This window comes from Oncorhynchus clarkii, chromosome 12 (genome assembly GCF_045791955.1).
Source record: "Oncorhynchus clarkii lewisi isolate Uvic-CL-2024 chromosome 12, UVic_Ocla_1.0, whole genome shotgun sequence".
Taxonomy (NCBI): Eukaryota; Metazoa; Chordata; class Actinopteri; order Salmoniformes; family Salmonidae; genus Oncorhynchus; species Oncorhynchus clarkii.
Genome location: NC_092158.1, coordinates 82,575,601 through 82,595,221, shown reverse-complemented (window position 1 = coordinate 82,595,221; position 19,621 = coordinate 82,575,601). Strand labels below are relative to the sequence as shown.

The 19,621-nt window shown below is 41.9% G+C and overlaps 2 protein-coding genes across 2 annotated transcripts; one reads left to right on the top strand and one right to left on the bottom strand.

Annotated features, from left to right (window-relative positions):
- Window positions 1-89: 89 nt before the first annotated feature.
- LOC139422314 (perforin-1-like) lies at window positions 90-3,528 on the bottom strand. Its single transcript, XM_071173508.1, has 5 exons — window positions 3,411-3,528; window positions 2,216-2,793; window positions 1,870-2,008; window positions 1,494-1,711; window positions 90-1,326 (listed from the first exon to the last, which is right to left on the bottom strand). Exons 2-5 carry the CDS (start codon window positions 2,746-2,748, stop codon window positions 447-449), a joined length of 1,770 nt encoding a protein of 589 aa, XP_071029609.1. The 5' UTR covers window positions 2,749-2,793; window positions 3,411-3,528; the 3' UTR covers window positions 90-446.
- Window positions 3,529-8,033: 4,505 nt separating this feature from the next.
- On the top strand, window positions 8,034-18,247 carry LOC139422313 (progestin and adipoQ receptor family member 4-like). Its single transcript, XM_071173507.1, has 3 exons — window positions 8,034-9,146; window positions 16,098-16,316; window positions 17,050-18,247. Exons 1-3 carry the CDS (start codon window positions 8,873-8,875, stop codon window positions 17,481-17,483), a joined length of 927 nt encoding a protein of 308 aa, XP_071029608.1. The 5' UTR covers window positions 8,034-8,872; the 3' UTR covers window positions 17,484-18,247.
- Window positions 18,248-19,621: the final 1,374 nt, after the last annotated feature.

Here is a 19,621-nt window from a genome sequence, read left to right as displayed (position 1 = left end):
CCCAATCATTCCACAATCTGAAACTGAATGCAAGCTACCTTGTAAATAAACACAAACAAGTACAAAACAAGCAACTAATACTCAAATAGTTTTATTTTGTTGAAATGTAACCTTTATTTAACTAGGCATGTCAGTTAAGAACAAATTCTTATTTACAACGACGACCTACCCCGGCCAAACCCAGACAATGCTGGGCCAATTGTGCACTGCCCTATGGGACTCTCAATAATGGCCAGATGTGATACAGCCTGGATTTGAACCAGGGACTGTATTGACACTTCTTGCACAGAGATGCAGTGCCTAAGACCGCTGTGCCACTCGGGAGTTCAAAGATACAGTATAGAAAGCAAAACACATTTGACCAAAACATTTATTTTATTATTTTAGGTTGGAGAAATCTACCTGAAAAAGATCTGGGGTTTTGACATGGTTCACCATGCATACCTCTAAAATCGACCAGACTCCCTGTTCCCTGGACTGAGGCTCTTGTTGCCATGGAGATTGGGTCCGTCCACCAACACTCCCATACTCACCAGCATGTCCTTTGGAATGAGACGGGAGTGGCGAGACACATAAACCTTCTCCAGGTGGGGATTCATAGGGGAGGGCACATAGTCCATACAGGCAGAGCCACCTAGACTGGGGGCACACACCGCCTCCCACTTGTAGAACATTTGGCCATGCTGGAGGTTGCAGAGATCCTCCTTCACCCCGGCTGTCAGCTCCTTCTCACATTCTCCTAACAGGTCGTCGTTCCACTTGTCGTCCTCGTCCCACACCTCAAATCTCAGCTTCCTACTGGTTGACAGATCCACGGTTCCCAGGTCATAGCTCATTGCCCAGCTGGGGTTGTTGTTGTTGTAGATAACTGTAGTGCGACCGATTGTCTGGCCTGCGAAAGCCACCTTCACGTAGCCGTCAGTGGCAGTGGTGTGGTCTCCCCACAGGTTGGCCCCTCTCTGAACAGTGATGACCACCCGCGCCAGGCCCTTGCGGGTGGGGCAGCAGTCGGCGCTCACCCCGGGGATGTTGTGGCAGCTGCAGACGCAGGAGTCTCTGTAGTCACTTTTGATGCCAGTTTGACAGGGTTCAGAACAGTTCTTCCACAAGGCCTTCTCCAGGATGTAGTCGCTGATGGCCTTGCGCAGGTGCTTCCGAGCTGGGTTGGTGGTGGGCAGCAACTCATGGAGAGATTCCAACGAATAGGAGACAATGTCCGGATAGTGTGGTAGGGAGTCCAGCCATGCCTTGTAGGAGGCGGGATCTTTTTCAGCAGAGAAGAGGAGCTCTGGTTCTGTGGTGTGGCCACCTTTCACCTCTGTGAACCTGTAGGGTGTCAGAGGGGGAAAGGGTTTTTGTGAGGGGCAGTACACATTTCAGCAAGGGAGAGTATGTATTGATTAGGGAAGTGTGAAGAGAGAGAGAGACAGAAATAAAGAAATTGTGTGAGGGAGAATCTATATGTGAAAGAGCAGCAGACTATAATTCCCCACCTATCATTGAAGACACTGGAGAAGCTGGCCTTGCTCTCTGTCTTAGACTTATCCTCCTGACAGTGCTTGAACTCAGTCTTCAAGCTGTTGCTGTCACCCACACTGGCAGACGCCTCCACATCCAGACACATCTTCACCTCCTCCGCACTGAGACCCTGCAGGCTGGCCTGGCACTGCATGATACTGGTCACAGACTGCACCGTTCCGCCCAGGCTCACCTACACACAGGATGAGAGGTAGAAAGTAATGAATGTTCCCAGAGAGATGCCAGTAAACTGCACATCTAGGGGCAAACATCCCTAATTTTGCTATTTAGTTTGTGTGCCTATTGCCTTGATGATTTACAACATTGATGTTGACCATCTCTCTCCCTCACCTTGGTAATGTAATGCGTGCCAAAGTTATCAATAAGCTTGTAATAACGTTGTTTGTTTTCTTGTTGATATATTTTGGGGAGATTCTTCACTGCTGTCTTGAATTCTCGGTGTAACTTGGGCTGGCCAGATACTCGATAGCTATTTTTGGAGAGAAAAGAGAGAGGGGGGTTAATATTGTATGGATACAGACAAACACTCATAAAATGAAATGATCACAGAAATATACCAGACATAAACATGCAAAAACACACTTGTATTTACAATCCCCAAAGGAAACTGAGATTAGGTTTCACAGAGACACATGGGTAAAATGAGCTCATGCTGTGTGGGCCACCTGATGTTTACCTGTAATACCCGCAGGATACACTGTGGCTTGTGAAACTGAACTTGTCACTCTTGGTTTTCTCCATGGAGTACTCAGCCAATTTGGAGTTGGTACCAGCGAGCATAATCTTCCCACTTTTTGATCCCTTCTCTAACTCTAGATTGACCTGCCAGTTATTCTCCACAGAAGAGCCACTGGAGCTGACGAGAGACTCGCTGGAGCGATGGAGTTTACTGGACACTTTCATACTACACTGGTGGTTTGGTCTCCAATCCACCACTGCCAAAGGAAGCCTCTGTTGTTTCCCTTCCAGATAGGGATTCTTACAGAGGGTGCAGGTCTTGTCTTTGCGTTTCCACACGTTCATGTCAATGACAAAGGCTCCTTTGCGTTTCATTTTGGTGATGTCAAAGCCTTCCCCTGCTAGGTTGGTTCCAGGAGCAAATTCTGCCTCTTTGCACTCATTGGCTGAGCCGATGGTGCATGATTGGCAACTGGGACGAGGAATGGACAACATAAGCCCTGCCCAGAGGCACACTATCAATAAGGACATCCTGGATGAGGTGAGAAGATGTTTGCGACAAGTCACTGTTTCATGCTGAAAAAAAGAAACGTTATTTAGAGGGTAATTATTATAATGAAGTAAACAATTATTGATAACCAAGATATAACCAAGTCAGCATGCAAAAGTAACCTATAGGCTAGATCATAAGCTAACAATGTTTACCATATTTTACACAAACATATGAAAACTTGGTGCTGGTCTACATGGAACTTCTACAAAAATATTCCCAATTTACATAATGGTTGTTGTTGAATTCTACTTCCGTCATCATATTCATTCCCTGAATTGAATCCTCAATGGAAATGAATCTTGACCCTCAACTAGGAAATACATAATAGGGTATAAGCATAACACTTGCATAACAATTCAATCTTGTTCGATTTCATCCCACTTGTTAGTTATTTATCCATTTCAAAGGCCACTCTCTTATTGACGGTACAGTTTTTTTGGTTCATTTTTTGTTCAATTTCTCTTACTTTTGTTATCTAATGTGGTAGTAAATGTGTTACCGCAGCCTACTTTTAAAGTCAAATCCAATTATTAGTACTCAAAAATAATATTTTTGTCCATATTCACATAACTACTTGTGTAGGTTTCCTTTCTATAAAATTGGTGCAAAGCAAAACTAAATATACAGCATTAAAACTCACCTTTGACCAGCCTGTCCACTATGTGATGGATGTGAGAGGCTGGGGCAATAATGTACCGTAATTAAGTTCCTTTTTGATATAGGAAAAGGTGTGTTCGTACTCAAACGGGACGAGCAAATGGAAGGTTGAGGGGATATTGGTCTCAGTATAGACGACGCAAAAGAGTGTCTGCCACAGAATAGAACATTCTGTGGTTTCAGAGAGCGAGAATTGAGCGGAAGAGGGGTTGGGGTGGTGGTCTGGTGTGCTGCTCAGTGGAAAAATACGACAGTGGTCTTTCAGTTAAATGCCTTCATCTGACAGACCATTTACTTTGTCATTTCTCTGAAGTGGTGGTGTGGGTTGATAAAATGAAACTGTTGAGAAGATAATGATAGCCTACTAGGTCTAGGGTAATGTGATATAGGCAGGAATTTACCTTCTCATTCAATATAACAAGCTACATGTATGTTCTGAAATGATCAAATATAATCAGTTTGTTATGATTAAAGAGGCAGAGCAATATGAGTTGGCCATAGATAACTGAAGGAAGAATGGTTTTTATTTTGTCAATAAAGCTTTTTAAATTTTCAATATGACATTACACCATTACACTAATAACAACAAACACATAAGACACAACAAGACAGAAAACAAGACAGCAATCAATCAATCAAATGTATGTGTAAAGCCCTTCTTTCATCAGTCACAAAGTGCTGTACAGAAACCCAGCCTAAAACCGCAAGCAATGCAGGTGTAGAAGCACGGTGGCTAGGAAAAACTCCCGAGAAAGGCCGGAACCTAGGAAGAAACCTAGAGAGGAACCAGACTATGGGTGGATGGCCAGTCCCTTCTGGCTGTGCCGGGTGAAGATTATAACAGAACATGGTCAAGATGTTCAAATGTTCATAGATGACCAGCAGAGTCAAATAATAATAATCACAGTGGTTGTAGAGGGTGCAACAGGTCAGCACCTCAGGAGTAAATGTCAGTTCGCTTTTCATAGCCGATCATTCAGAGTATCTCTACCACTCCTGCTGTCTCTGGAGAGTTGAAAACAGCAAGTCTGGGACAAGGTAGCACTTCCAGTGAACAGGTCAGTGTTCCATAGCCACAGGCATAACAGTTGAAACTGGAGCAGCAGCACGACCAGGTGGACTGGAGACAGCAAGGAGTCATCAGGCCAGGTAGTCCTGAGGCATGGTCCTAGGGCTCAGGTCCGAAAAAGAAAGAAAGAATGCACCCTTCAAGCATACAGTACCAGGCAAAAGTTTGTACACACCTACTCATTTAAGGGTTTTTCCTAATTTGTACTATTTTCTACATTGTAGAATAATAGTGAAGATATCAAAACTATGAAATAGCATATATGGAATCATGTAGTAACCAAAAAAGTGTTAAACAAATCAAAATATATTTTCTATTTGAGATTCTCCAAAGTAGCCAGCCACCCTTTGCCTTGATGACAGCTTTGCACACTCTTGGTATTCTCTCAACCAGCTTCATGAGGTAGTCACCTGGAATGCATTTCAATTAACAGGTGTGCCTTGTTAAAAGTTAATTTGTGGAATTTCTTTCATTCTTAAGGCATTTGAGCCAATCAGTTGTGTTGTGACAAGGTAGGGGTGGTATACAGAAGATAGCCTTATTTTGTAAAAGACCAAATCCATAGTATGGCAAGAACAGCTCAAATAAGCAAAGAGAAACGACAGTCCATCATTACTTTAAGACATGAAGGTCAGTCAACACGGAAAATATCAATAATTTTGAGCGTTTCTTCAAGTGCAGTCGCAAAACCATCAAGCTAATGATGAAACTGGCTCTCATGAGGACCAACACAGGAAAGGAAGACCCAGAGTTATCTCTGCTATAGAGGATAAGTTAATTAGAGTTACCAGCCTAAGAAATTGCAGCCTAAATAAATGCTTCACAGGAGACTGCTTGAATAAGGCCTTCATGGTTGAATTGCTGCAAAGAAATCACTGCTAAAGGACACCAATAATAAGAAGAGACTTGTTTGGGCCAAGAAACACAGGTAATGGACATTAGACCAATGGAAATCTGTCCTTTAGTCTGAGTCCAGGTTTGAGAGTTGTGGTTCCAACTGCTGTGGTAGGTAGGTGAACGGATGGTCTCCACATTTTTGATTCCCTCCGTGAGGCATGAGAGGAGGAGGTGTAATGGTGTAGGGGTGCTTTGCTGGTGACACTGTCAGTGATTTATTTAGAATTGAAGGCACACTTAACCAGCATGGCTACCACAGCATTCTGCAGGCTGATCATTTCCAAATGTGCTCCAAGCTTAATTTTGATGTGTCAATCAGAACTATCAAAATAGATACAATGGCATCAAGTCTCTCATACAAAGAGTGATATTTATGGCATGCAACACCCATAGGGTCACCTCGTAGGACAACTATTGAAATGTTGAGACTGGCCGACTGGGATACTCATAATGTTATTCAAGTATAGATATGAAATGACACTCATCTAGAGAGAGAGAGGGAGTGAAAGAGCGGGAGGGAGAAAAAGAAAGAGAGAGAGTGCAAAAATATCCTCTGTGTACAACGTAAAACACTAAATAATGCATGCAGAGCAGAATTAGGCCGATACCCAGTAATTATCAAAATCCAGAAAAGAGACGTTAAATTCTACAACCACCTAAAAGGAAGCAATTCCCAAACATTTTATAACAAAGCAATCACCTACAGAGAGATGAACCTGGAGAAGAGTCCCCTAAGCAAGCTGGTTCTGGATCTCTGTTCACAAACACAAACAGACCCCACAGAGCCCCAGGACAGCAATACAATTAGACCCAACCAAATCATGAGAAAACAAAAATATAATTACTTGACACATTGGAAAGAATTAACAAAAAAACAGAGCAAACTAGAACGTTATTTGGCCCTAAACAGAGAGTACACAGTGGCAGAATATGTCCCACCCTGACCTGAGAGAGCCTTTTTATGTTTCTATTCCGGTTTGGTCGGGTGTGATTTGGGTGGGAATTCTATGTTTCGTTTTCTATGTTTCTTTATTTCTATGTTTTGGCAGGGTATGGTTCTCAATCAGGGACAGCTGTCTATCATTGTCTCTGATTGGGAACCATACTTAGGTAGCCCTTTTACCCTCCTTCAGTGTGGGTAGTTAACTTTGTTTGTGGCACTTAGCCCTGTAAGCTTCACAGTTGTTTCTTTTGTTTGCGAAATTTTAAAATAAAAGGAAAATGTATGCCACCACGCTGCACTTTGGTCTACTTCCAACGACACCCGTGACAGAATAACTGACCACTGTGACTGACCCAAATTTAAGGAAAGCTTTGACTATGTACAGATTCAGTGAGCATAGCCTTCCTATTGAGAAAGGTCGCCGTAAGCAGACCTGGCTCTCAAGAAAAGGTGGAAACTAAGCTGCACTTCCTAACCTCCTGCCAAATGTATGACCATATTAGAGACACATATTTCCCTCAGATTACACAGACCCACAAAGAATTTGAAAACAAATCCAATTTTGATAAACTCTCATATCTATTGGATGAAATTCCACAGTGTGTCACAGCAGCAAGATTTGTGACCTGTTGCCACAAGAAAAGGGCAACCAGTGAAGAACAAACACTATTGTAAATACAACCCATATTTATTTATTTCCCCTTTTGTACTTGAACTATTTCACATCGTTACAACACACATAATATCACATTTGAAATGTCTTTATTCTTTTGGAACTTGAGTGTAATATTTACTGTTAACTTTATATTGTTTATTTCACTTTTGTTTTATCCACTTCACTTGTTTTGGCAATGTAAACATGTGTTTCCCATGCCAATAAAAACCCTTGAATTGAATTGAGAGAGAGAGAAAGAGAAAGAGAGTGAGTGTGGAAACAACATTTTAGATTCATATTTAGAGAAACATTCATATGCTCCTAATAACTAAGTTATTACTTTTTGGTAAACAATTGATTTTGTTATTGAATCACAATCTATACAGTCAATTAGAATTAATAAGCATACCTCCAACAATATAGGGACAATATATTTTCTCTATGCTTTCCCCTCTCACAACTACAGAGTCATATCAGATAGAAACGCACCCATGAACATAATTCTGCGCTCCAATTGGTTTAGTAATGGCGTGTTCATGTTATAGGCTTTCCTATTGGCTAATGAAGAGTGAACTTGGAGCGCAAGCTGCAAGGGCTGGTTGATTGACATGGCTCCCGCCACCCTGGCTGGCACTACAGTCAACCTTTCACCTTCTTATCCAATGTGCATTTTTGTGTATTTTAAAGTAAACTTTGCTGTTGTAGGTCTATATTTGTTAACTACGTGAAAGTAATTAGAAAAATGCATAGAAGAAGATGTAAGATTAAAGTACAAATAACTGTTTCTTCTTCATGTTTCCTAAATTCTAGAGAGGATCACCTAATTATTGGTGCAGCCATTATTAAACATTATTCCAAAATAATACCAAACAGTGACTGGTGAGGTATGTATCCCTGTCTCCCTTGTGCTGTTTTCTCATAAAAACCCAGTGTCAGTCGCCCGCAATAATTCTCTTCAGTACCGCTCTATACCCACATTGGATTAGAGCGTCACTGTCCGGTACAGGGCATCAATCATCCGATGCGAGGGACTCGACGCCGGTGAATAAACGAGTCACATTTAACAAGAGTTTGGACGGAATCTTTATGGGAAATGGGGGTACCAATAAGAGAGAAGATTTGGACACGAAAATCTGTATTTTTTGGTGTCGGGTTAACATCTTCCTTATCCATATTTGTTTGAAATCTCCCGGTGCAAATCACAGCAGTAGCACGCTAACGCGTTCCATCGCACTACATCTGCAGTTGTTGGTCGGTGACAAACTAGCTACCGTTAGTTAGCTGTAACCAGAATATGGATATTTTTGTAAAGACAATAGAGATGATTGTGCTCGAGCGTTTAGCTGCTTTTACGTTATGACCTGTTAACGTTAGTCCTGTATTGGAAATCTGACCGCTAAACCCATTCCTCTGTAGTCAGTGGTATCAAGGTGACGGATGGAAGTAGCTAAGCTAAAGCCACTGGACTTGTGAACCGGTGTAGTTAAACTAACTATGGCTAATGCTATGTGCCGTAGAATGTCGTACGCTAGCTAGCGACACATTGAGTAACTAGCTAGCAGCTACCATGAATTATATTGTGTTAGCTAACCTCCGACAGATGTTGGGTGTTATGTCGGCATTCAAATGTAATATGTAATGTATACCACGGGCTTACACCATGTATGTGGTTGGCCTCGTCCTTGTCAACCCCTGTGGTTGACACATGTATCGGTTTTTAAAAGCAAACAGCGGGATAAAAACGCTGTCACCGGGTAGTGGTGCTGAAAAGAAAGAACATATTTTCTGTCGCTAGCTCGCTACAGTACTGTAGCTATGGGAGCTAGCTAGCTATATAGCTAGCAGCACATTATAGCTAGCTAACCCCCTCAGATTTTATCAATGGTGTCTAATAAATTTTTATTCGCAATAATTCTATTATATGTGTATATAGGTGTACAGTCATTATTTTACTTTTTTGGCGGCGTCGTTTTAACTATTTTGGTTGCTATGGCATTTTTAAATGGACCCAGACTATTAGACTGGGCGAATTCACCTCCTCATCTTCAATTCAACAAATACGTCCTGACTGGATACCGACCAATATCTTCTGTCCAAGACTGTATAAGAAGCCTTTTTTACATGCACAACGAACTGGGAAACATATACACACATGGTGAGTTTAAATATTTTGAGATGAAGATAACTTGCTGGCTGGCTAGCTACATTTCTCTAGAAGTAAATGAGTGGGTTTGCAAGCTAGCAACAGAGCAGTGCAGGCTTTGCTATGGAGCGATTTCAGTGCAAACAGAAACGATTTGAATTCAATATTTTTGTATTAAGATATTGAATTTGAATTCTATATTTTTCGATTTGTAATGCACAAATTGAGTAATTGAATTCATGAATTGCACTTGTAGTTCATGATTTGAAACTGAATTGAATTAATATTTCATTCCGTTTTCAAATTAAATTTAAATTGCATAAAATATTCAAATACAATATTTATATATTCAGTTTAAATATGGTATATATTGCTTTCATTGTCTGTGTATTAAGTTTAAAAAATATAATTTCAAGTTTAGCAAAGTTTAATATATTCAACTTCTCAGATGGATTCAGATTCACTTTTCAAATTCAGTTCTTTAAATTCAGATTCAAAACTAGAGACATCATCCTGGTACTTTGCTAGCAAGGAATGGTAAAAAAATAACAGATAGAATCACACGCTCCAGGGTTCACTCCAGGATATTTTAACAAGGTGGTGCAGCAGAATACAGCTGAGGGGAGGCCTGGAGCAGGGCAGTGACCCCCTTTGGATTTGTTTTATTTTTAACACGTGTAAGTGCCATTTCCTCCAATGTAGAGCAAAAAATACTCTATTAAATGCTAACAAAAAAATATGTTTTTTACATAGTGGTGCAGCCAGTCTACAAGGTGGCGCAGCACCGCACTTACATTGGGGAGAACCATGCGCTCTGTGTTAAACAGGTTTCAGGTGTTTTCTAAAGCCAATGTGTCATGTTGAATTTATCTTCTTCCAATGAATTTGGCTCTAGCGTTTGAACTCTTTGGGCTACAAGCTATTATGACCCCTTTGCTGAAAGCTAAAACTTGGAACACGGATGTGGTTTCTGTGACCATGTTTGTGTGATGAGAACCTTGCCTGAGATTTGAAGACGTGTTAGTTTGACATGTTAGACATATTAGTTTCAAGTCTCCGGCAAGGGTACTCATTATAATGTGACTGACTGGGTGAAGACTTTGTTAACCTGCTGAGCTAAAGGCTAGGCATTGGTTCTGTGACTTGGATGGGTCTCTTCGAGGAGGAGGTAAAAGGGGGGTGAAGTGTAACAGGTGGTTCATGGACCATGCTTGCATGATGACTACTCTGAGACCTGAAAAGTTGCATTGTCTGGCACACAGGAGACCTGGGTTAGAACCTAATCATATCTTCCGGTCTCAGGCAAGGTTGTTCATCACATGCATGGATCACCAAACCACCGCTGTTGTGCTCTCATTAAATGTGGTAAACAGATTCTTATGCTTTTGTTTGCCACAGAAAGTGTTGTTATCCAGTAGGCCTGAGTTCAAACCCAGTCAGTTATATTGGTGCCGTGAGTATGAGGTCAAAGGTGGGTGAAATGTAACCAAGATCCACAGTCTTTTAATGAGTAACCTTTATTTTTTTTATTGAACCTTTATTTAACTAGGCAAGTCAGTTAAGAACAAATTCAATTTTTTACAATACTGGGCCAATTGTGCACCGCCCTATGGGACTCCCAATCACGGCCGGAGGTGATTCAGCCTGGATTTGAACCAGGGATTGTAGTGGTGCCTCTTGTACTGAGATGCTGTGCCTTAGGCCCCTGCGCCACTCAGGAGCCCTTGCTGGAGACTTGAAGACTTGTTAGCTTCCTGAACTCATCCATATGCGATTTAGCTAAGTGGGCTAACACAGTCTATGACATGCTGGAGACCCAGTTTGAACCCAGTAGGTCACAAGTGCAAGATTAAATAGGGAGTGGAAAAGCTATCCTCAGAAGGGCTATGACAGGGCAATTCAACTATATTCTTATGGGGGCCAAATTGCATTTATTTTTGTCACACTCTATTGCGTGTCCTGTGTGCATCATAGAGGGGAACAGAAGGAACAACAATATTCAAGAGAGTCTTAGAGAGTCCCATTCAGGAATGGGGTCATAATAGCTTATAGCCAAAATGGTACACATATTAGAGCCAAATTAATCGGAAAAAAATAAATTAAACATGCCACATTGGCTTCAGAAACCTCCGGAACCCTGTTCAACCTGTAGAACGTTTGATTCAATCTGTTATCTTCTACCATTCCTTGCTGACAAAGTACCAGGATGTTGCCTCTGGTTTTGAATCTGAATTTAGAGAACTGAATTTGAAAATATATTTAATTAAATTGAAATTAAACATTAAAACTATTAATTCAATTCAGTTTTCAATCAATCAATACAAGTTATTTATTCAATTTCTGCATTACAAATTCAAAAATGTTGAATTCAAATACATTTTCTGTTGGCACTGAAGTCGCTCCATACTGTGACCAGTGACAGCAGCCATGGGAAGTGTTAGCTGGCTAGCTAACTAGCAAGCAGCTTGCTATTGTAGTTAGTTGAATCACAGTAAGTTGCCAAAGGCAAAACCAAAGACAAATCTCATCACCAGCTGATGACTAATATAATAAGCTTTATGTAAAGTTTTGGTTGCACTTGGTAGTACATTACAGCACAGAATAAACTGGTAATAACGTGGTAATTATGTCAGAGAGTATGGTAACAAGTTTGAGATCTTCACAATGAATTTGCCCACATACTCTTATAATTTCAGTATATGTGTTGGGTAGAGAAGGAGAAGGCTCTCTGTGTCTCTAAAACTCCTCTTAATTTTCAGATTGAAGTGACCAAGATTGCATATGAAACCATTGTCTCTAGCATAGGATTCTTGATGACCTCAAGTGAAGTCAACTTGCTACGGTATAAAAGATGCTTGTGTACCAATGGAGTGTTGAGTTTTAGTGTCAGCCAACTCCTTCCATTTTACTTACAGCACACCTGCCAACAGTCATTGAACCAGACAGGATTAGTGATCACCAGGGCAGGGGGGAATTTATTCCTGAAAGGAAGAGGAATCCTTTATTAAGACCAGGAATGATTGATTGATTGGCAGGCAGCTTAGCCTCTCCCTTACTATGCAATTTGTCATTCAGAGAAAGTAATTAAAAGAAAAAGGATGTTCAGAGAAAAAGGTTTGTCATTCAGTGAAAAAGGTTTGTCATTCAGAGAAAAAGGTTATTGCAATATTCTTGCAGCATAATAGCATTCAGAAAATAGGCTACATAAATGCGGATGTATGACTCATTGGGTAAAAGCATCTGCTAAATGGTATATATTTATATATAGTTGGTGAAGTCACACAGGTCCCATTTTTGGTAATATATGGCACCTGAAATCCAAATAAGATCACACAAATGGAGTCCACATGCTACATTTGCACAATAGGTTCAACAGCTTTTGGAGTACTTTTGGATAGAAACACGCAACTCCTGTCTAAAGAGTAGCAATCATACTTTGGACCGCTTAGGCTGTGTTTACACAGGCAATCCAATTATATTTTTTACACTAATTGTTTTTTTGGCTAATCAGATCAGCTCTGAAAAATATCTGATGCGATTGGTCAAAAGACCAATTAATGGAAACCCCCCAGAATTGGGTTGCCTGTGTAAATGCAGCCTTAGAGAGCCTGTCCAGTTGTACTGTTCAGTCGTGCTGAGGGAGGGTATGGAGGGAGGGGTGCAGAAGAGATCAAACTCAAAATAGATGTTAGACAGGAGGCTGGTGTGAGAAGCTATAGGAGGACGGGCTTATTGTAATGGCTGGAATGGAATAAATGGAACATTATCAAACATGGAAATCACATGTTTGACTCCATTCCATTTATACCATTCCAGCCAATACAATGAGCCTGTCCTCCTATAGCTACTCCCACCAGCCTCCTCTGGTGTTGGATTGCATTGGCTGTATCACCTGGCCAGGACAAATGATTTTACAGTCGGAAAAGCAGAGTGAGCGAAAGATCGGGAAGAAGGCAGGATGTGGAGGAGAGTGATATGTGTGTATCAAATTTCAAGGACCTGATTTTGCTCTCCAAGCACATCCCAATAGCCTAAGTGAAGCAACCTACAACACATCTCTGTAGTTTAAGGGTAATTCCATGGTAACGGAATTACGCTGTGATTTTTCACAGGAAAGAACTGTGATCTTTGCATCTGCACTGTTTTCCAGTAAATGTTTTAATTGTATTTACTGTGCAGGGATCTCCCAAAGAACGTAAGAGAAAAAAACCCAGTGCCTTCAGAAAGTATTCGTACCCCCGGACATACCTCTTTTTTTTTGTTACAGCCTAAATTCAAAATTGATTTAAAAATGTTTTATCTCATCCATCTACACACAATACCCCATAATGACAAAGTGAAAACACATTTTAATTTTTTTTGCAAATGTATTGAAAATGAAATGCAGAAATATCTAATTTAAATAAGTATTCACACCCATGAGTCAATACTTTGCAGAAGCACCTTTGGCGGTGATTACAGTTTTGAGTCGTCTGGGGTATGTCTGTATCAGCTTTGCACATCTGAATTTGGGTTTTTTCTCAAGTTCTGTGAAGTTAGATGGGCAGTGGTGGTGAACAGCAATCCAACGCTGGAAAGCATTCCAGTGTTGCTTTGGCTGTATGTTTGAGGTCATTGTCCTGTTGGGACATAAATCTTCTCCCCAGTCTAAGGTCGTTTGCACTCTGAAGCAGGTTCTCATCAAGGATTTGCCTGTATTTGACTCCATTCATTGTTCCCTCTATCAGTCTCCCAATCCCTGCAGCTGAAAAGCATGTCCATAGTATCATGCTGCCAGCACCATGCTGCACAGTAGGGATGGTGTTAGACGGTTGATGTTCTGTGCCTGGTTTTCTCCAGACATAGCGCTTTGCATTCAGGCCAAATAGTCAAATTTGTCTCATCAGACGACAGAATATTTTGCCTGATGCTATCAGTCTTTCACCTGCATTTTTGCTAACTCCAGGCATGCTGTCGTGGCTTTTTCTCAGAAGTGGCATCTGTCTGGACACTTTCCCTTAAAGTGCTGTAGAGACTGTTGTCCTTCTGGCAGGTTTTCCCATCTCAGCCAAGGAACTCTGTAGTTCTGTCAGTGTTCATTGGGTTCTTGGTCACCTCCCTGACCAGGGTCCTTCTTGCCCAGTTGCTCCATTTGGTCAGAAGGCTAACTCTAGGCATAGTCTGGATAGTTCCATATTTTATTTATTCCCCAATGATGGAGATCACTGTGCTCTTGGAAACTTTGAACACTCTACAAGTTGTTTTATACCCTTCCCCAGATATATGTCTCATCACAATCTTGGAGATGGACTAGTTCCTTGGACTTCATGGGATAGTTGCAGCTCTGACATATATAGACAGGTGTGTTCCTTTCAAAATGCCCCAAACATTTAATTGGCAACAGGTGGACTTCAAGGAAGTTGTAGTGACATCTGAAGGATGATCCAAGGAAATTGGATGAACCGGAACACAATTTGGAGTGTCAAAGCAAAAGAGTGTGAATACTTATGTAAATGGGATATTTCTGTATTTCATTTTAAATGCAACATTTTTACTTTGTCGTTATAGGGTATTGTGTGCAGATGGGTGAGAAAATACATATATTTAATCAATTTAGAATTCCCTCTGTAACAACAAAATGTGGAATAAGTGAAGGGGTATGGATACTTTCTAAAGGCACTTACACTCAGTGGCCAGTTTATTAGGTACACCCATCTAGTACCGGGTCAGTCCCCCCTCTTGCTTCCAGAACAGCCTGAATTCTTCAGGGCATGGATTCTACAAGGTGTGGTTGGTGTTCAAACATGGCTCAATTGGTAGCAAGGGACTTAACATGTGCCAGGAAAACATTCCCCACACCATTACACCACTGCCACCAGCCTGTACCGTTGACAGCAGGAAGGATGGAGCCATGGACTCATGCAGCTTAGGCCAAGTCCTGACTCTGCCATCAGCATGACATAACAGCAACCGTGATTAGTTGGACCAGGAAAAGTTTTTCCATTCCTCAGTTGTTCAGTGTTGGTGATCACGTTCCCATTGGAACCGCCTCTTCTTGTTTTTAGCTGATAGGAGTGGAACCCGGTGTGGTCGTCTGCTGCAATAGCCCATCCGTGTTACTTTCCGAGATGCCGTTGTACTGCTCCGTTATTTGCCTGTTTGTGGCCTGTCTGTTAGCTTGCACGATTCTTGCCATTCTCCTTTTGACCTCTCTCATCAACAAGCTGTTTTCGCCCACAGGGCTACGCTGGATGAATGCTTTTTGTTTGTCGCACCATTCTCAGTAAACCCTAGACACTGTCATGCGTAAAAATCCCATGAGGCCGGCCATTTCTGAGATACTGGACAATCGTACCACGCTCAAAGTCACTTATGTCATCCTAGCGTTCAATCAAACAGTAACTGGATGCCTGTTTGCCTGCCATATGACTCACTGTCTGTAGGACCAAACCATTTAAAAAAACGTTTTTTATTACTTAATTTGTTATCATATAAGGCCATTGTTTGCTCTAGATTGCAGGAAATTGCAGTTACAGGTGTTCATAAATCTTGGCTGTGCTCTGCAGCACCTCCTTGTTAAAATATCCTGGGGAGAACCCTGGTGTGTAAGTTGGTCAAAGTAGTCATTGTACACACCGGTAGTTGTTTTTTGCTTGCCATACAGTCTCTGTGTAATTCTGTTACCGTGGGATTGCCCTGTAGTGCAGCAGTAATTGTTGCTGAAGCTAAACAAGAGCTTGTGGAAGGTGAAAAAAGGTGTCTATGCAGTAGCGCCATGCCGTATTGCTAATGTGATTGGAAATTCATAACACATTTGACATTTTCTGTCATTTCATTGGAATAGATTAACAGGTGAAAATAAACTATCCAGTACAGTAGTGCAAATTGCAAGCGTTTTGTATTGGTAAACCTGGTGCTAGTTGTCAGCAAGATTTAGGCCTATTTGACCGAACCCTGATCATCCCCTTCACCCCTTCCTGACAGGTATCCCTCTGCTCTGCTTCCTGTTCCTCATCCCGCTCAACTTCCCCTGGTCCCAGATCAGTGTGACATGGCTGGGTGTGGTCCACTTCCTGGCCTGCCTGTCCCCCCAGCTGGGCTCTGTGCTCTACCACCTCTTCATGAACCACGAGGGAGGAGAGCCTGTCTACCACACTCTTCTCACCCTCGACATGTGTGGCATCTGTATGATCAACACGCTGGGTAAGCAGAGGGGCTTCTGGGTAGCAACTAAAAGCTCTCTCTCATTCTTTCTTTCATTCTCTCTACCTTTTTATCTCCTTCTCTCCTTTCTTTCTCTTCCGGCCTTTTGTTTTCTGTGTACACTCTTTGGCGCACTCTTTTTGTGCAATCCATTTTTAATTTACATATATGCAAATCATCTTGAGTATCCAATAACCAGTGGGTCGTTCCAGCAATTTGGTGCCTTTCAAGATGTGTAACTTGGTAGGGGGGAAAAAGTTTGATTTCACACTTTGTCATAAAGAGCACATGCATAACCTAATAAAAATAAAAACATTTTCCCATCGCATAAATAATGACTATAGTAAGTACCTATTAAGTGCCAAATAAAGTATTATTATTATTATTATTATTAAACCTTTATTTTGACAGGCAAGTCATCTATATTTACAGGACCAGTCAAAAGTTTGGACACACCTACTCATTCCAGGGCTTTTATTTTCTTTTTACTATTTTCTACATTGTAGAATAATAGTGAAGACATCACAACTATGACATAACACATATGGAATCATGTAGTAACCAAAAAAGTGTTACACAAATCAAAATATATTTTCTATTTGAGATTCTTCAAAGTAGCCACCCTTTGCCTTGATGGCAGCTTTGTGTGCATGATTCTCTGGGATGGGAATATTTGTTGTGGTGTAGTTCAATGACTAGCTGCCTCTGACTTTGTGTGTTGTGTTTGCCTCAGGAGCGCTGCCCATCGTCTACAGCACCCTGCTGTGCTACCCATTCACCCGCACAGTGGCTCTGCTCGTCTACATCCTGCTGTCCAGCTACGCTATCTACTCGGCCATCACGGCGCGGAGTAGCGTGCGGCGCCTGCGCTCCTTTGCCTGGCAGGCCCTGTTCCGCTTCTCCTTCTTCCTGCTGCGCTGGGTGGGCGTGGGCGGCGGCAGCCCCACCTCGCTGCAACACTTCCTCACCATGGACGCGCTGGCTGTACTGGGCGGGATCATCAACATCTCGCGCATCCCAGAGCGCTTCCGCCCGGGCCTCTTTGACTACTGGTGCAACAGCCACCAGATCATGCACGTGCTGGTGGTGGGCTCCATCCTCTACCTGCACTGGGGTGTGCTGGACGACCTGCTCTGGATCAACAGCCACCACTGTCCCTCAGACTGAGCCCCACCCTGCCTGGAGGGGGACCAGCGGGGAACAGGGTTTAGGACCTCTGGGGGGGGCTGTTTCAATAGGTAATGCTTGGGAAGGGAAGATGGGAGGTGTTCATGAAGACGTGCATGGAAGGCCAGATAAAGTGTTTTACATAATAGGGATTGATGCAGGCTTTGACACATGTGCAAGAATGTTCATACTGTATCTGTGTCCACTTTGCCATTATACATGCGTTGCTATTTATATTAGGGAATATTGGCTCACTGGTCAACACACACACACACATACACACACAGCAGAGGATCTGTGAAGATTACACACAAAGGAGATTAAGGATTTGATATCAGAAATACACATAGAAAAGTCTCATGACATGAAAAAAATCATGATATGCAAGTGAAGTTACACTTGAGCAATAGTTGATTTGCTGTTGACTTATCCTCATGTGTTAATTACCATTTCAACCTATGTCTTTTGTCAAAGTGGATCCTTCAATGATGCATTCATTCTTTCTGAAGTATTTTTCCGATGTCATTCTATTGCAACCTATGCAGCACATAGCATATAAACTTCAGAACAAACACACACACCGCACACACTCACAGCGTAGCATGCATACATGCTAGTAATGCACAAAGCACTCCCAGACCCGTCACAGAGTCCTATGGAACTACTTGAGTTACTGTGTATTAGAGAGGATATTCTCCCTCTCATTATTTCTTCCATGTTTGTTTGTCTTTCTCCCTTCTCTCTGGCTTTGTCTGTCTCTCTGTGGTCAGGTATGGGTGAAGGGTATGGGTAACTGGGTATGGGTGAAGGGTATGGGTAACTGGGTGAAGGGTATGGGTAACTGGGTGAAGGGTATGGGTAACTGGGTGAAGGGTATGGGTGAAGGGAATGGGTAACTGGGTGAAGGGTATGGGTGAAGGGTAACTGGGTATGGGTAACTGGGTGAAGGGTATGGGTAACTGGGTATGGGTGAAGGGTAACTGGGTATGGGTAACTGGGTGAAGGGTAACTGGGTGAAGGGAATGGGTAACTGGGTATGGGTATGGGTGAAGGGAATGGGTAACTGGGTGAAGGGTAACTGGGTGAATGGTAACTGGGTGAAGGGTATGGGTAACTGGGTATGGGTAACTGGGTGAAGGGTAACTGGGTGAAGGGTATGGGTAACTGGGTGAAGGGTATGGGTGAAGGGTAACTGGGTATGGGTAACTGGGTATGGGTGAAGGGTAACTGGGTATGGGTGAAGGGTAACTGGGTATGGGTGAAAGGGTTCATTCCTTGGCTTGTGAGTGCTCATTTTGTTTGAAGTTTACCTCCCTTTTAGTGCAGTCCACATAGCCTAAATGCTAGACTGAACTTGGATGCTTTGTGCCATTGAAAATACAACCATTTTGAATAGGGAATCATGACAGATTATTTACGTTTACAATTGCTATTGTTGAGTTACATGAAGTTACTCTTTATTATTGGTTAACCAATGAATCTTGTGAGACAGTGCTTTTTATTTATTCATCAATATCTATATTTAAAGTGACAATTCCTCACATTTAACTGAGGAATTTGATTTGGTTTTGAATCCAGATTATTAGAATTAGTTCATGACTATAAAGGTAAAAATATATATTTTGTTGTTGATTATTGTAATCATGTTTGGCACATACTGTAGTCAATGAAAAGGGCACATAACGTCTTAACAGACTGGATGTCTCTCTTTATAATACCTGAACAATAGTTACATGACTGCAAGATGGATCTTGTTGACTGAAAAGGGAAGTTCTGCCACCAAACAGATACCAAATGTTTATTACTCTACAGTATTAGAGAGACAGTTTGTGATGAGGGTTTTTTAAATTAGAATGCACTATTATTATTTGACTACTAGAAACCAGTAGGTTCCCCTGGGAGGGTGGAAATGGCCAACAGCTAGGCTACTTTCTAGGCTTTTAACTGTCCGAGGCCAGATAATGATTTGGTATGAGGCACTGCATTCTATGCCAAAGCTGGACATTATTACTACATAACATTGCCCAGTTTGACTCTTTGCACTTTGTTACCCTTAGAGAGGTACAGTACTGTAGTACCAAGCTGACCTGTGTATAGTATTTCATTAGACAACTGCAACCAAGCATGAATGAACCCCT

Bases quoted from the DNA above. Each gene is read 5' to 3' on its own strand.
- LOC139422314 (XM_071173508.1), bottom strand. From the start codon at position 2,748: ATGTCCTTATTGATAGTGTGCCTCTGGGCAGGGCTTATGTTGTCCATT. The intron at 1,712-1,869 runs GTGAGGGAGAGA...TCCTGTGTGTAG, and splicing joins GCACGCATTACATTACCAAG to GTGAGCCTGGGCGGAACGGT. The intron at 1,327-1,493 runs GTGGGGAATTAT...GACACCCTACAG, and splicing joins TCCAGTGTCTTCAATGATAG to GTTCACAGAGGTGAAAGGTG.
- LOC139422313 (XM_071173507.1), top strand. From the start codon at position 8,873: ATGGTGTCTAATAAATTTTTATTCGCAATAATTCTATTATATGTGTAT. The intron at 9,147-16,097 runs GTGAGTTTAAAT...CCTTCCTGACAG, and splicing joins GGGAAACATATACACACATG to GTATCCCTCTGCTCTGCTTC. The intron at 16,317-17,049 runs GTAAGCAGAGGG...TGTTTGCCTCAG, and splicing joins CTGTATGATCAACACGCTGG to GAGCGCTGCCCATCGTCTAC.